Genomic DNA, 18118 nt, shown 5'->3' on the forward strand with positions numbered 1-18118 from the left:
TCTATAAAAAGGAGTAAGAAAAACTAAGGTTGCCATACTAAATTACACTACAGACTAGGAATCAGCCACATGAAAAAACTATGGAAGCTTTTCCATGTGTCCTGGTGCCTGTAGTAAAAATAAGAAAACACCCTTGCAATCTGTATTGAGATACATTTTTATTAACTTCAACTGATTATGTGGATATCAAAGTTATGTTCTATGTCTAGATCCAAAGGAGAGAGCATCAATTTAACAGAACTGGAGGCAGAAGCTCATAATTCCCTTGCTCAATGCTCATGGCAAGTAGTCTTCAACTAAGAAAACAACAGAGGTTTTTTAATATTATTTTTGAAGTATGAGTGTGGCTCAAAACACTCTAAGGTTGGCTCATTTTTACCTTTTTAAGTGCTGTAGGGCGTTTCAGTTTTGCAATCTCTCTCTCTTTTCCTCTCTTCACTTTTGGGGCAGTCGAATCCAAAGGATTAAGGCAACCCATAGAGGGCTGTCCCTTTGTGAAGGACTTTCTGCTGGCAGATTCTTTGGTATGAAAGGGAGCGGCACTGCCAACTAAATACAAGATAGATATTAGTTTCACCAAAAGCCATGTCAGCTTTATTTCAACACTGTTTTCAGAATTTCCACTGATGAATTCTCTAAGTAGATTTTCCTTCCTTGGAAAAAAAGCAGTTCATAATGACAGGAAAATTACATCATCAGATATTGTTGCTTCCAGATGGTTTTAAGCTTTCTTCAACTTAGCCTCATGTTTTAGGAAACTGTGGATTCCAGGAATTATTTTAATAAATGGTAAGGGGTCTCTCTCAAATGACCACACGTAGCTTTATTAGTTAGATGACTATAGTAAGATAAATTGCAAATATTTATCCAAACGTTGATTTTCAGTTGTTAAAGACTTGAATAGGTGAGAGGACAAAACAGATGAGAGAGTGCAGCATGTAGTTAAGTGGATCTTTTGCCAGAAAGAATAAAACAAGTGCTGTCTCCAATGGAAATGCCAACAGTTCTTTGCTGAGCTTTGTTTGATATAACCTTGCCAACTTGAATTAATGTTTGAACACTGCTGAAACTCAAAGCAGGTAAAGGAACCAACACACCAGAAAGAAAAGGGTAACTATGTGCATAATGATGGACTCCAGGCTACATACAAGAGTTTAGGAATCAGACTGGCAGGGTTTTAAGTAATTACAAAAATGTCAAGTCAGCATTTGGCAGCTAGTATTAAAAAAGCTAATTTAATGTTGTGTTGATACAGACATAGGAGAAAAGCATAATTAAGCCATTGTATACATTCATGATGGAACTATAACCTAATCTGTGTATGTCTGATCTTATTTTTAAAAGAATAGTAGAACTACATGAAGGTACAGAAAAAGAAATATGGATTCTCAGAAAAGATACCTCCAGAATTAAATAACTAAATAGACTAGGACTCCTCAGAGACTGGACAGACATCTAGGGATCAGAAGAGGAAAGAAGGGAATGACTACTCAGTCTTTGTAATACAAAGGCTGTGAAAGCTAGCAAAATTTTGAGTTACAGCACAAAAAATCCCAATACTGACCTCCATCCCAAAAAAACACAGCAGAAAGAAAAGTTTCTCCACACAGGATGTAGTAAGGTTACAATTCATTGCCATTGGACATTATGCATGATAAAAGCATAAGGTAAAAACAATGGACAGCTTAAGAAACAAATTTGATTTGAGTAAGCCTTGAGTCAGGAGACCTTGAACTATAAACAGCAGAAATGGGAAGAATATCCTAGTGACATATCCCTCCACATCACAGCCAAAGGTATCCCCTCCAAAGAGTATTTTATAACATCTGCAGTAGAGATGTTCCTTTCACATATTCATTTCGGCACTGAATTACTCTCAGGACACAACTGAGTTTTGAACAGCAGATCTTAAAAGCCTCAGCTCTAGATGGATTTTCACCACTGTGTACAGCAGCTCAGAGGATGATAGCACAAGTAATTTATTGAGAAATGCATTAAAAATCATCTTCCCAGGTTTTTATCACACTTATATTCAACAGGTAAAACTTGACAGAAAGAAAAACATTGAAGATGCTCAGATCAATCACATTCATGTTGGCACAAAATGTTGTCAGGCACATCAGAAATACCTGTGTATGAGAGAGGCCTGGTGTTGGTGATCTGCCGAGCTTTCATTGCTTGCTGCTGCTTTTCAAGAGCTGCTAACATGTCCCCCAAATCCAGCTGAACAGGGGTCTTGCTCTTCTTTCCAGCTGCTTTAGATAAAGCCTCCTACAACAGGAACAGCACATACAATAAATGCAAAGAAACGGTGCCTGCAACATTCTTTACAAAGGATTACTGCTATTAGAGATTAAGAGGAGCAACAGATAACTAATCCTCCTCTTGACCAAGTGCTGGGGGTGGGCAGGGTGCTACACACTTGAAGTTTTTTCTGTTCCATGCTTATCTCTGAATACTCTTGAGCTGTTGCAAGTGCTGCAGCCAAGGCCTTCTTCTTCTGACTTTTTGCACGCTTTGGTACAGAGGTTGTAATGGGAATTGGAGTTTGGACTATATTGATTGGAGAATTCTCTGGTAAGTCATCCAACTAGAATTTTAAACAAAATGCAAAAAAGCCACAGTTAAAAGACATTTCTCTACAGACTACCAAATATGAGGCATTTCAGAAATCAAATCACCCAAGGTTTTGATTACCAGTATGACATGCTAATTAACTACAGCTAGATGACACAAGTTAATAAGCAAGTTAATAAAACTTCTTTATATTTCATTTTTGTCTGGGAAAGCTATTCTATTTAGCTCCAACGATGGCTTCAGAAGGTCTTCCAATCTGATTACTAAATAAACAATTTTCCCCTCCCCAAGCTTTCACTTAGGACTTGACTTTCCTGGAAAGCAGCCAAATAGATTAAGCAGTCTATAGGCACAGTTCTGCAACAAAATATTTAAGTAGATCACATACTAAAAAAAAAAGTACCTTTCCAACAACTGCTTCCACAGCCTTAAAGCAGATTGAAATTAAAAAATCTACAAACTGTAATTATTTTGAAAAATTGACACCATTACTAAATATTTGCAGATTTAACAATTTTAAGAGACGTCTGCATGAAAGCATCATGATGCAGCCTGGGACAGTCTGTGATACTGAGTGTCTGTTACATGTATCTTACAATCTCATTAAAAGAGAAAAATCCTGAAGTTGGGTTGTTGGTTTTTTTTTTTTTTTTTGGTTTTTTTTTTTTTTTTTTTTTTTTTTTTTTTACGATGGGTTCCCTTCACTACTTATTTTAACTGGTACTTCCTTAGCATCCAAGGCTGGTAACACAAACACCCCAAGATCATCACAATTACTGCAATGTAAGTCTTGTAGCAGAGATTCCTAAAAAATTACACAAACTGAATAGTCTCAAAACACAATGCTTTGCAAAAGAAAATAAATACTTACAACTTTGGGTGAAATCTTCTGTTGGATGCTACTACTTTTGCTGCTGCCATTGTCACTATTTAGCTCTGGAAACTCATCTTCATCCTAAACAATACAGAAGTTAAGAATAAAAAGGATGGAACCAAAGTCACCTGAGAAGCATCAACTGAAACTGCTTAAAGTAGGAAAACAAATTGAATCCCTAAGTCCCACATAAACTAGAAGGGATTATGTGACACTAATAGAAAATAATGCAAAATTAAGAAAGCATTCGTGTATCCAAATAGTACTTTTAATGAAAAATTTTGTTTTTTTACACTAGAGTAAAAAATCCTATTACAATCAGAGGGGATAAGCCAGCAAACATACCAATTTCTATTCACAAGTGAACAGAAAAAGTTAATTGAAGGCTGCTTATTTAATTTGTCAACCACAGTGTTCTCTATTACTGCACTTTCCACAACACCCAAATCCAAGTCTCTTTGTGTACACACTGCAAGGATCATCTAATAAATCCGTGACCTTGACTGTACACCTCTTGGAGCCAGATGTTTTGTAAGTTCCCATTGAGAACATCACTTATTCCACACACAACTGGCACTGCTACTATGTGAAAGGGTTTTCATACACCAGTACCTCAAAATACAGAGGTTCAGGGCTCTGCTCTGCCCTGCTCCCCTGGCTCGTAGCTGAAGGTTTTTCGTGTCGTTTCTGCAAACTCTGCATTCTTTCTGAAGATGTGCTGTGGTCTCTGCATCTGAAACCAGACTGAAAAACAAACTGTGATTGGCATCTTGTAATTTCAATATTTCAAGTTATGTATGTGCATGCACATAAAGCTGTCTCATCCATGCTAATCAGCAACTAGGTACAGTTTCTAGAGGATAAATTGTGCTTTGGTGTTGGGGATTTTTTCTTTTGTGGGGCTTTCTGGTGTGGTTTTTTGGTTGTCTTTTTCTTTAAAGCCTGCACAGAAGTTCTATAGAGAGTACCACATTATTCCTGCCCCTCAAGACAGTTAATCTTCAGGTTTGTAACTTAAATAAAAAGGTTTCTTTTGGCCAAATATGAAAAAATTCAGGAGCTGCTGGTGACTAACAGCCATGAACCCTGAGGAACTGTCTGTAACCATGATCACTCCAAAGAACTTCCTCCCACTACATAATTATTCTGCATGCAGTTACTGCCTTTTCAACACATTTTTTATGACAATGCCCATGCACACAATTCTCTAAAGGCCAGAGACAGCAGCATAGTGGTATAACCATTCTTCTGTTTATTATGTGACAGGTTGGTGGGAACCTATGTGCAAGTGGTTGGCAAAAACCAGTGGATGAATTGAATTTCACCTTTATACTTACCTGTTTCTCCAGAAAATTTCCTACAGACCTCATACCAATTTAGTTTCAACAGAAAATAGTTTCTAGGACAATTCTGCCTTGAGGTACAGTGAATTTGGCTGAGGCAGCCTCATTTAAAACTTTTTGTGCCAGCTTTGTTTTTAAATATCTAAAAGAGCTGCCAGATTTAGAGCCTAAACTGTGACTGGATGAAAGAAAGTCTGGTTCTTCCTGCTCTCCCAATGCCACAAACTAACAATAGTGGCTTCCAAAGCCTCTGATTTGACAGCAGGTTATAAAAAGATTCAGAACTGCTACACTGCCAGATACAAGCATCCACAAACTTCTTTCTATAATAAACCCACAGTTACCAAACAGGAAGATTCAAGACAATTTAAGAATTCCATCTAAAAACCTAAACAGGCCAAGCTGGCTCACATATGTTTGCACAAACAGGCACGTTTATACAAAGCTCCCACTTGGAGCTCAGATTTCTTGTCTGCAATAACAGAATTCAAGCAAAACCTATGTTCAAACACAGACAAATGTTTCAGCTTTCTTTGCACCCCTCTGGATCACCTGTCCCAGCAAAGTCTCTCAAAATTAGGAAGACAACCTTCCCCATTCTCCTCACATACCAATAAGAGAAATCCTCTGCCAGCTGAAGGAAGTCTCACAGAAAGATATTCAAGCTTCAGAATAAAATAATTTTAAGCCATTAAGAAATAATAAAAAATGTTTTAAAAATGGTATGCTAATGTAAATTTTAAAAAGTTTTGAAGACAACAGGAGTGAGAACACAGGATTCTAGTTCACCAACACATCAGAATCTTTCTTTAGAAAGTTGGAGAATTTTTTTTTTCTGAGGTGTGAATGGGTCAAAAACTGAACCAACTTTTCCACATCCACACTATCGTCATTTCACAGGTTGCTTTATATATCCAATGTTCTTCCTAGGCAGATACAGATAAAGCACAGGCTATAGGCAGAGAACTGTCAAGGACATTAAATTTTATAGATCTATATATATGATATAGAGCTAACTTACAAAACAGACCAGTTAGAAATGTGGAAACGAACAAATGTGCAACTGGACTTTAAGGTTAACTTCTATACTGTTTTCATTACATAGTTTCAGAATGTTTATTTTATAATTCCCTCCGAATTCCTTATTTCTCCATATTTTAAAAAGCCCCAAATACTTCAGTTGAGAACCACTGGCAGCATACCTGTGGATTATTTCTTTGCTCAGCTTGTCTTCCACCTCTAGAAAAGGTTGGAGTTTTTTCAATCCAAGGTTTTTTTTGAGTTGCTTGGGAATTTACATTAGTCCAGCCTATACCAGCTGAAAGAGAAGTGCCATCTATGAAAAACTGAATTAGTACCCAGAACATATCATAATGATTCATATGCCACCAGAGCCAGGAACACAGTCCTGATACAAATAAAGTTCTTGGAGAAAGTCTAATTCTCCTGTGACAACACTGACTTCCGCAGCTATTCTCAGTTACCTTTGTGGAACATTCAAGCTGCCAAGAATTGATCCCCACAAAGCAGTGAGAAAGGAAATCTCAGGTTCATATCCATATCTATTTCTGTTCAGTCATAAATAGCAGTCCCTGGTATCACCTACTATTTCCAGGCTAATCAAACTATTTGTTCATGGTATATGTACAGCTTCTAAAAAGTATCAGTGCTTCTGAAATAAGAGAGTAAGAACTCCCTGGCTCTGTTACTACCCACTACTGCAGCCCCTGAGGACAAGCTAAACAGAAGCACAGCTTTGTCTGAATGCTGCCACTGGAGTCTCTAGCTTTTTTTTAAACCCATTAAAGAAAGGCAGCTGTTAATAAATTATTAGTGATAGCTATATACTTGTTCATTCAGCAAGTAACAGGTGTCTTAGTGGAGGTGGTTGGAAATCACAGTAAAGATGCATCCTCAGAAGTATCTGATCAGTTAGAGCAGCATGCTCAAGTAGATAAGAGGTATGGAAAGCAAAAATACGAATGCAACCCAGCCAAATTTTAAAAAGCTCACCAGTCAAGGCAATGCTTACTTGTATTTATCGATGGTTCTACAACCTGAAAAGGAAAAAAACCAATTATTTTTAGTAATTTTCATTAGTCTGTAGGCTACAAATATAGTTAAGTTACTCAGTTATGTTTACATACATTCATTGCACATGAATCTGTGTTTCTTGAAGCCATAGCTGCAGCCTGGTTATTGCCATGCTTGGGACTGCAGTAGCCACTGTCACTGTCAATGTCTGCCTCACTTGCTCCCTGCTCACTGGAGGACTCTGCAGCAGGGTGAGAGGTTCTCCTGCGCCTGCCTTTTGACTTCCAAAGCATCGTGGAGGCACTCTCAGAAAGTGACTTATTGGCTATATCAGAAGGAAAGTCTTCAAGAAACAATAAAATAAAAATAATTGTATAGGAATTCATAAGAGACATGAAAAAGCTACACATCATAAAAACAAATAAAGAGTCAGTCTTTGCATTAAACCAGCAGTGAATTCAAATTACATCTAGGTCCCACTTTATTGATAACAAACTCCTTCAAGAGTTGGCAAAGTCTCTGCAGGAGTACCATGTCACTGCAACATATAAGGTGACATACTGAGAAGGTATCTGCAACCATCAGCACCTTTTCTTCATTATCCTTTTGAACTGCAAAGACTTCTCTTAAAAGCTGCATCTGAATCAGGTCCACCCTCTTTTAGAAAAGATGACAACTGACACGTAGTTCTAGTTATTTCATACACCCAGAACTTAAAAATAAAATTACCTGTTTGCTGTGATGCATCAACCAACAAAACAATCTTTGATCTGTTCTCAGGACCTGATGAACTGGTCTCCTTCTGAGTGGCAACATTTTTCACTGGAGGACGTTTACTTTTTATGTGCATCTGTAGCTGCTGCTGCTGCTTTCAAACATTGCCACAAACACAAAAAAAAAAGTTGATTAAAAATGAGATATGTGCTTCCTTTGCAAAGACATTTTCTTTTTATACACTTCTACTTATCCTATTCAAAAGCAGACTTACTTTTTGAATGACTGGTCCCCTGTTAGTGCTTCTGCTCCGCTGAGTGGACAATGGAAAGACCTGGCCTGAGGGGCTGGGACGCTCAGTGCACTCTGCAGTAACTGTACCCACAGCACTTGCTGCTTGAAAGGGTGCAGGATAGGGCGTAGGGAAAGGATGATAGAAACCCATGACCTGAGCACATGGTGCTGGCATCAGCTGGTAGTAAGTATATTCTGTAGAAACAGGCGGCTGTGCAGATATTATAGGATAAGCAAGGTATGGTCCTGCAGGATTTGGGCTGGGTTGTTGCCATCTGATGTCATTGTTATATAATGGAAACTGCCTATTAAAAAAAAAAAGACAAAAACAAAAAGAAAATTCAGGCCTTATTCAAAAATAACAGCTTATTATAATAAGTTCCTAAACTCAACATATTCTTCACTAATTATGTGAAGAAAACTGGATACAGTTACATATAATACTGAATCAGGTACATAGTACCACACCATGTTTCACCATGGCAGGACCCAAGCTGGACACCCAAAGCTTTGCTTCATTCAGAGAATCAGACAAAAAAACCATCCTGACTGCCCTAGATGATCCAAGAGCACAGCAGGTAACTTTGGGAGGGATTTGTACCAGACCTTCATAGCCAAGAAAAAGAAAAGGCAACAAAGAATATGATAAGAGAAAAGCAAAGGGAAGAATATAGGTAAAAGACTGAAGGCAGAGAAACTTCCTCCTCATACATGAAGGGTTAAATGTGGTGAACAAAAACCTTAATAGACAGCCCACAATCACTGACTCTTCTCAAGCCTGCAAGTTCAAACCCATTTAAAACCAGATCATCTTCCACAAAGATCACAACCACTTCTTACCTGTTGGATTGATTTTCCTGTACAAATGGATAGCAAGTGATCAGGTAGCTAGGGATTGGAGTTGGTTCCATGCCATTAATTCCTCCACTGTCGTTAGGAAGTGCCATTGGGATCATTAGTGTTTCTGGACCCTTCTTCTGAGGAATAAATGGTTCTACTTCAGCTGACAGCTTGACATTCTTAAGAGAAAAGAAACAATGTCTTCATTAACTACAATCATAAATTGCTTGGGAAAATTTAGATTCATAAAGTTGTACGCAAAGAACCATGAACAGCAGGCAAACGGATGACAAGGCTACAGGATTTCTGCAGCAAACCAAGAGAGGTGGAAAACAGTTGGCAAGAGCTTATTGCATCCTTCCAATCAATGCAGGGTGTAACACAGATCACTAACATTTAGCATTTGTGTTAACCTTTACAACTGCAATGCGAGCACTAATTAATTGAAAAGGGACTGAAGCCCAGATCCTGCAGAGGATCTATGAGTCTGAGCACAGAACGAAACCAAATTAGCACTGCATGTGGAGCACAGTTGTGTAGGCTTTCAGAAGTGAAACCAACATATGGAAGATATAGTAATGCTGGCCTGCTCTACAGAACTGACCATGTTTCCAGGCAATTATAAAAAAGACTTTTCAGCACTAAATCATAGTTTAACTGCTAAGAGATGATGCACCACAGAAGAACCCTCCCCACACACTCTAGATGCACAACTTGGATGCATTTTAAAGTGTTAAGATTATGATTAAAGGTTTTCAACTGTGCTTTCAAAGAAAAGGACCTCCCTCAATCCTAAAGGTATCCTTAGTTTAAGATAGTTTCGCTCACATTTTTGGTTTTGTACAACATAGCTTCTTACACTCAAACAATGAAAAATGTTGTAGTCAATAAAACAACTGCAGAACCAAAGACTCCTTAAATTCTACACTCCACTATAACTTACATTCAGATGAAAATAATCTCTTTTTTGTACAAATATTTCAGCCTAATTACATGTGTCTCAGATTACTACCTCATGGAGTACCAAATACTAAGAAGATTTATTCTAAAGCAGAGAAGAGCTCCAAACATTTTTCCTTCCATATGCCTATAAAATAATCTCAAAGGTAACACATAACCTATATGAGTACATGCTCTCATAGTAGAAAGATGAAATCCTAAATGTTTGCTGAGGACAATCTTCTATCCTTGGTACTGCCTCCAGAACACCACTGAGCTGAAACAGTTAAATGGGAGCTCTGGAAGGATCATAGCAAGCAGTCCCACACCTACCACACACTTCTCACTCCGTGCCTTTGCTCTGTGTCACATCCACAATCCATCCTGAGACAGCCTTCCCACCCAATATCTGAATCTCCAACTCTCCAAAACTGCTACTTAAATAAGATCCCATAGCATGGGAGTGGAAGAGGTAGGAAGGGCAAGTTCAAAAGTTTTTTGAAAATACAGTTGTCCTGATGAAAAATATCTTTTAAACTGACCAGATACACTGTTCTTGGCAGGAAAGTTTATTTTAATGACTGTTCTGAAAATGCTTATGGCTATAGTATGGACATACATATATAAACATAGATGGAATATAACATATGAAAGGATGTCACATCCCTAGAAGTGTTAAGGCCAGCCTGGATGGGGCTTTGAGCAACCTGGTACAGTGGAAGGTGTCCCTGTCCATGGCAGGGGTTTGGAACCAAACCATTTTTAAGGTCTGTTCCGGTGTAAGGCAGTCTGATTCCATAAGCACAGATGCAGGAGTATCACTCCTGCTGTACAACAAGATCTGCATTACAGCAGAACAATTACCTTATATCAATTAAATGCATTTCTTTATCATTAGTAGAGGGTGAACATTCCTTTCTTCTACAGTAACTCTTCTATTTCCTGAAGTTCCACTCAGAGCAAAGGCTGTGGGGCAGCTGCAGCAGCAGCACCGAACTTGTGCAACACAAATCAAACCCAGCTCTACCCAGAGCTTCCTCTCTGGCCTCGGGCACATCCCTCAGCTGCCTCGTGACTCGCCTACCCCTCTGCAGAGCTCCAAGGCATTCTCCTCCACACAAGAGAAAAACTTCTCACAATTTTTTTTAAAGTGTTTATGTACAGTGAACAAATAATAAGTATCAGAAATGCCAACACTGAAATCCCTCCCTGAACTTAAGAAGGTTTTTTCCATGCTATTTCAAGACTGTGAGGCAAAAATATTTGCTTAAGAATAAATTCACTTAAGGGCTGGCCTACAACACTAGATCAGAGATATTGTGAATTGGAAGAGACCCACAAGGGTCATTGAGCCCAGCTCTGTAAGGAATGGCCCATTGGGGACTGAACCCACAACCTCAGTGCCCTTAGCACCTGCTCTAATCCATGAGCAACCAAAACGTTAAAGGAACACACCGAGGGCGCTTCATCCCAGGACACACAGGAGTAAAACTGGCATGAGTGTTTTATAAACGTGGCATTCCTAAGGAAACACTGAAAACTGCCAAACAACTATTCCTAACCTGCTGGTCACTATCCTACCACAACATGCCAAGTGAACTTTAGCCAAGATACTAAAAATAAACTAGTACTGGCTCAGAAAAGAGTCAAAACATTCTATTTGTCATTCATATTGGGACCAGATTTCCTGTTTTAAGGATCTCTCCTATGTGGCTGTCTGCTCTTTCCCTTATTTGGGAGATTAAAATGAAAACACAAAAATCATTCTTTATTGACAAATCTCTTGCAGAATGGTCTCATGACAGTGATTTATGTGATATTGTGCTATATCATCACTCATTATTAGGATTGTGTCTTTCACATCAGATATTAGAAACAGAGCTGTAGCTGATCCAAGCAGGGAGCGAGTGATTCCCACCTGTGAGGCTGCCATAGCAAAATATTTCTTGTCAATTCTCAAAGATAATCCCTACCTTACTTTTACATCCAAAGTGGATTCAATTAAATTTGACTTATTTAAATCTGTCCAGCAAAAAAAAGGTATGGTGGAGTTTCTTGGGTTTTGTTTATTTTAAATGTATTAAAAACCTCCAGAAGACTCAACACTCTTATAATGTAATTTCATAATTTTAGGAAAATAATGCACATTTTTCTGCTTGATTTTATCAGGTTCAAACATTTCAGAGATGCCCAGACTAGAAAGACAACTGTAATTCTTCCTTTCCTGTTGTCAGTCCCTTATACAGGTTATGATTACTACTGCTATGACAGAGCAATTACCTGATATATTTAATTATCATTTTCTGTACAGCTCAAAACAAGTTTAGCTTACCTGTAATGATAAAATAAAGATACAGCAGATCTTGTAATCATAAACACATCTGGGTGCATTAGAAAGTTAAATCCTTTTTTTGCTTACAGAAGAACTTGGGGAGTGTGTGTTACTTAAAGGAATCAGAACTGTGTTCCACACACCCCTCACATGCATTTACACCTCACACACTTCTCTTGCGCAGCTCAGTCTGCACCTACAGGTTTGGTTGGTTTATGGCAGTTGGGGTTTTTTTTAATCCTTTCAAGAAACTTGTTTTGGCAAAGGATTTAGGGCAAACTTCTGCTTTCAGATTTTGCATTTTGTTCTATAATGCACACACACATATATATGCCAACTCATCAAAAGAGCAATTGAAAACTCAGAAACCTCAGTACAGGTGTTTCAAAATCATTCTGCAAGCATAATACATCCAATTCTCACATCATTTATACATTTAGACAACAGGGCCCCATTTTCACTTTGGGGTAGAAAACAGGAAGGCAGCTCAAGTGTATTACCAACTAAACTAAATTAACTTCAACATATTGCTTCCTTAGAGCATTCTACCAGGCTTTCAAAAATACTTCAAGAGTTCCGTGTTTACAGGCTGTGTGTTCAGACGAGGGCAGTAAATTTACCGACCTTGAAGCAAAACGAGGAACAAATGTACTAAGTCAGGTCAGACTGCTAACCAAACCAAAACATCAACAGAATCAACTCTGCAGGGTGATTCTCCAGACATCTCAGCACATTTCACAGATGGCCAGTGGGTTCACTGGACAAGGGAGGGAAACAAAAAAGACACGCTAAGTAATTTGTCCAAAGCTATCTTAGCAGATCTTTTCAGGACCATAGATTTCTCAGCTAGGAGGAAATGTTGGTGAGGACAGACAGCAAAGTACCTCCTCTTTTTGATAAATGGCCTTCTTCCTTCATAGTGTAAGGAGAAAAATTGAAACAATAATAAAAAAAACAGCCATCAATCAATTTAGTCTCAAGTAAAGGTGCTGCTAATTTCTCATTGCACTGGACAAACAGAAGGTGTCTCCTACTGAAACTTGTAATTTCTTCTAACAGGAAAGGCTCCTTTGGTGAGCTACAGAAACAACAATGCCAAAGAAGCAGTTTGGCGGTGGGTTTGGTTTTTTAAATACTGATTTGCTTAAGACTCAGGGGAAAATGCAACCAATAACAAATGAAGTAAACTCCAGAATACAAGACAAGCTCCTTTTTGTTTCAGAAGCAAACAAGAAAATGCATAAAACAAAGTGCATGCAAATATACGTGAACACAATTCCTCAGAGATTTCACCCACACAGTACAAGTGGAGTGCCAAGTGCACACGAACAGCACAAACAGGATCATGCCACTGGTTCCCAACCACAGACAAGAAAGATCTGTCAAACACAAAAAGATTTGGGAAAAGGCTGCTCACTTTCCCTAGTCCTTACAACAGAGCACTTGTGATACAAGCTTATGCTTTAATTGCTCTCACAGTATTGAGATTTATTCTAGTCTGCATCCTCTGAAACAAATTAGTGCCTTGCCACTGCCATCAGCAAATGCAAGGTGGTTTGATCACGCCATCTAAAAGCAAACACTGAAAACACTGCAAGACCAAACTTATTTTTGACTGCAACTTTTTCATGTTTGTTCAACCTTTCACATCACAAAACCAAACAAAGCTTTATTGAAATCAACCTTTGATAACCAAACTCAATTCTAAACATAAATTTAAGTCATGCTGAAACATCAGATTTTCAATCAGCTGCCTATTAATGGAAACACACCCCTTCAAAAGAAACCAAGATTGAGACAGAGGCCTCTTTTGTAGATACCCCTAGTTTCAATTTACAAAACGTTTTGCAGCAGCTCATTACATATTTCAGTCCAACAATTACAAGTCTTTCAAGACAGCACATATACTGAAGAGCTCCTTTGTTTCCTATATAAAAGCTACTGTAGTCATCAACAGCTGCAAAGACAGAAGATGACACAAGCAGGAACAGACTGGTAAACTTTGTCCTATAGTTATAGCACTGTACATTTAATCTTAGAAAAGTTTTTGTTCATTGTAGCCTAATATCATTCAGCATTTTCCATTAAATAGGATCTCTGTCATCCTGCTCTCAGAGGAGAATGCTTAGATATCAATCTCACCATTTACAGGGTGAGAAAATAGACACAGATGCCACATCTCAGAGGGCTATAATAAAATCAGCTGGTTTACTGTCTCAAAGTCTGGAAACAAGAAGTCTCATCCCAAAGTAAAATAAAAGCAGAGCTCAAACTTTTGGGAATTTTTTTTAAGAAAAACAATCCTGCTTCTGAATGCTGGATTTCATCATTTAAACGCCATGTTAGTAGCAAGGCAAGTCACAGTTCATCTATTTTAAGATAAACTTTGCAAATATGGAAGTCATTGTTTCTATAATTAGTTGCTTCTAAGTGGCAGATACCTCGGGAATGGTAAATATGCAGTCCAACTGGAAACACCAGCAGCAGGCCATTTAACGAAGCACAAAATTTAATCTTCCCTATTTACATTTGACATAGTCATTTCAACAGAGCACTTAAAGCAAATACACTATGAAGTGACTCCTTCCCTTTTCCCTCAGCTCATAAAAAGGGAATTGTGCATAACTCTCTTCCCTTTCACAGGATTAAGTATCATGTTCAGAGCATAACAAAGCTAAATATTTAACATTTTAACCTATATATAGGAAACAAGCAAGTGGCACAACATGACAAGCTAGCATGTTTAAACTCAAAGCCAGACTATTCTAAGAAAAAAGAGGGGGAAACTAAAATTTAAAACTCACACAAAGCTTGTCCAAAGACACAAAAAAGCTACCAAAAGGATCCTCCTCACTTGCCTACTTTACAGCATTTAATAGTACAAACTTCTAAACTCATACTATCCAAATGAAGTAGCAATATTTGAGTGCTTTGTAGATAGTGTACTAAAAGGATTAATCCAACCCCTTTATGCAAATCAGTCTCCTGATCTCCACAAACGAGTCAATGACAAATAATTTTGTACTCAAACAGTTAAGATATTCACAGAATCACATCAGTAACACTTAAATTCACCAAAGAACATATTCTAAAATAAGACAACACAAAACTCACAAAATCCAAAACTATTTGGCACTTTCAAGATTCAAAAGAAAGCAACCTACAGGAAACCAGGCATTTTCCAGTTTTCCTCAGCTGAAAAATCTGCCATGGGTAAGAAACACTGAAGGAAACTGGACAGGATAAAAGAGCACAAAAGCTGATCTAGATCTACTTCTATGACAATCATTATCAAGCCACCTGTTGAGTGGTCATGAATAGCAGAGGTAAGCAGAACAGGCTGTCTTTAAGCAATACTAAAACAAAACACAGGTCACTGATTTTGCAACTTCACCTGATTTCTCAACTGTACTAAAGGAACCAACTGTCTTAATCACAGAGCAAGACAAAAGTATAAGACTGAGAAAAATCAAAGCACAGCAGTACCTTTGAAAGGGGAAGTTGTTTCTCTTTAGTTTTCTGTCATATTCTGCTTAAACAGAAAGCATCATCTGGTGAGTTTTCTCTCTTGTAGGAAAATAACCTACACTTAACTGCTGAAATCCATACACTTTTTAATGGGAAAATTTTTTTCTGGTGTAGACAGAAGTAAACTTACACACCCAATACAAAAATTACAACGACTCTTATCATAAAATAATTGTGTTTAAGCAGCTTTACTCAATTTTCCTTTATGTCAGCTGCCAAAATATCACTGAGCATATTAAAACAAGTAATATTAAAAATTAGGTAACAGAAACCTTAAAGGCAATTCAAAAGCAACATATTTTTTATCAATTAGGTGTCCAAATGATCTTGCAACCAGAAATCTCATACTGATTCACTAAGCCAACACCACAAAAGCATTTGTGATCTTCCCTTACTCTTGAAATACCATGCTAACACAGCACAATAGTTGTAGCTGCTCATACTCCAATTCCACAGCAGTTACTCCTATAAGCACCTACAGTCACTATACTGTGCCTGAGAGAGCAATCTGAGAGAAAGGAAGGAGAGAATCAGTACTGCTAACACACATTTGGAGGCTTTAATGCTCATTTATCAGATGTCATGCAGTACAGGCACAGAAAGGAGCCCAAATAAAGAAAAAATGAAATGGCTCCCAAAACTGATGCAACCTGACCAAACACTTACATTGGTAACAAATGATTACATTCAATTCTTACAGCACAAAAGGGTCAAACCCAAAGCACATAGGAGTCTCCTAATCAAGATGCTGCTGTACAATGAGCAGACAAAAGCACCAAGATTGTTGAATCATTTTAGAAACTAATCAGGTATTCATTATTTGTCTGCCCCTTACTAGGGGATAAGGAACCAACAGGACCTGATATGCTGCAAACATAATAAACAAGATGATTCCTGCTTCAGAGCTTAACTACACCTTCAAGTTGAAATACTGCACTTAGTTAAGACAATCACTCCAAGCCAACACTTTATACTGTAAATAACATAACTCTCTGTTTTCATGAACTATTTGACAGATGAAAAGAGAGTGGTTTGATAAGGACACGCGTGTGAACCTCCAGTACTGAAGAGCTCAAGCAACAAGGAATAAATATTTCACAAGTGTACTGCAGTACTAATTGCAGATGAAACAAAGGGGAAAAAAACCCACCACACCAAAATCCAAGATTTTAAAGCAAAAACTACTACAGATTGGGCTAATGTAAATTTTACAGAATAAGATCAGGTTTTATATATGAGACCAAATAAAAAGCCTTAAAAAATTAAAATGATTACCACACCAAAAAGCCCAGGAAGAAAGCCACAGTGGGAGCCACACTGTAATAACACACACTGTTCACAAACTTCCTTAGCTATATGTACAGAATGAAAAGCAGTGTATCTTTACAGAGTACATTATTAGTCATTATCTACTTTGCTACAGGAACCTGTGTTATTTTATTCCTTAACCCTACTATTAGAACCCCTGGAGACACCAAAGCTGAAAACTAGGAAACAAAGACCTGTAAATCACCAATTTTCAACACACTCGGCCGAAACAGAAGCTTAGAAGTAATATCGGGCTCTAGCAGATGACATCATTCATTTCAGATACATCTTTTAGAACTACCTCCTGATGATGAAATGTTTTATTGCACATATGCAACAAATTATACAAATTCTTAAGTCCCTGCTTCTGTTTCTTCATACCTACACTAATAAAAGCTCATAAAAACAATGCAAACTGATTACCTCACAAAGCCAAGTTTAATACGGAAGAAAAAAATACAGCGACCTGTAGAATTAGTGAGCTACACCCACTCAGCGATGAGACCATCAGCTGTGTCCTATCACTGAAAACTTCAACCCAACCGTGACATTTACAGCAATCAACAAGAGTGACACCTCGATTGTGCTGCTAAGTTCTCAAAGAAACCTGTTCCTTTCTCCAGAAACCAAGTCTCTCCTACCGACCAGCCAGGCTTAGCCTAAATGTCACTAACTGCGATACTTCCCTAAGCTTGAAACAAAGCCTGAAGGAACAGGGGGGCGAAGAACAGACCCGAGTTTTGAATTCCCTTGGAATTCCCAGGGCAGCCGCTCGCGGGTTCCCGGCTCCCCCGGACAGCCGGGCCGGGCGCGGCCTGACGCCTCCCGCGCAGGGAGGGGACGGCGGCGGCGGGCACACACCGAGCTCCGGCTTGCAGCCCGCAGAACGCCCTGTCGGCACCTCCCGAGGGCCGCTCTCGGCCGGCGCGGGGCGGCGGCTCCTCAGGGCCGGTCCCGGTGCCCTCACGCGCGGTCCCGGCGCCCCCCGCCCCGCAGGCCGCGAGCCGCGCCCCGCCCTGCCCGCCGCTCGGCCGCTGCCGGGGCCCTGCCGGGGCTGACACGGCCGGGCCCGCTCCGCTCCCCGCCCTCACCGCCGCCCCTCCCGCCGCGGCCGCTCGCGGTCCCTTCGTACCTTGTCCGCTTTGTCCATGGCTCCAGCTGCGCCGGGCGGCGGCTCTAATGAGGGCGGCGGAGGGCCCGGGCCGCCTCCCCCATGGCGCTGCTTCCCCCGCCGCGCTCCGCACACGCCCGGAGCGGCGCCGGCCCCGCTCGCGGTTATCACGGGAACCGGGACCGGCTACGCCACGGCCGGGGCGGGACGGGCGGCGGGGAGGG

At 39.4% G+C, this 18118-nt stretch overlaps 1 protein-coding gene across 1 annotated transcript in view; it reads right to left on the reverse strand.

Annotated features, from left to right (window-relative positions):
* Nucleotides 1-18118, reverse strand: part of SECISBP2L (SECIS binding protein 2 like) — a 28012-nt gene extending 9894 nt beyond the window's left edge. Inside the window, exons 1-12 of the mRNA XM_064721892.1 lie at nucleotides 17916-18118; nucleotides 8677-8855; nucleotides 7817-8141; nucleotides 7558-7693; nucleotides 6942-7171; nucleotides 6827-6851; nucleotides 5997-6112; nucleotides 4064-4195; nucleotides 3449-3532; nucleotides 2423-2590; nucleotides 2130-2271; nucleotides 380-549 (exon numbers count right to left, since the gene is read on the reverse strand). Coding sequence (XP_064577962.1) covers nucleotides 380-549; nucleotides 2130-2271; nucleotides 2423-2590; nucleotides 3449-3532; nucleotides 4064-4195; nucleotides 5997-6112; nucleotides 6827-6851; nucleotides 6942-7171; nucleotides 7558-7693; nucleotides 7817-8141; nucleotides 8677-8855; nucleotides 17916-17933 — 1725 coding nt within the window. The 5' untranslated portion in view covers nucleotides 17934-18118. The remainder of the gene's footprint in view (nucleotides 1-379; nucleotides 550-2129; nucleotides 2272-2422; nucleotides 2591-3448; nucleotides 3533-4063; nucleotides 4196-5996; nucleotides 6113-6826; nucleotides 6852-6941; nucleotides 7172-7557; nucleotides 7694-7816; nucleotides 8142-8676; nucleotides 8856-17915) is intronic.

This window comes from Zonotrichia leucophrys, chromosome 10, assembly GCF_028769735.1.
Source record: "Zonotrichia leucophrys gambelii isolate GWCS_2022_RI chromosome 10, RI_Zleu_2.0, whole genome shotgun sequence".
Lineage (NCBI taxonomy): Eukaryota > Metazoa > Chordata > Aves > Passeriformes > Passerellidae > Zonotrichia > Zonotrichia leucophrys.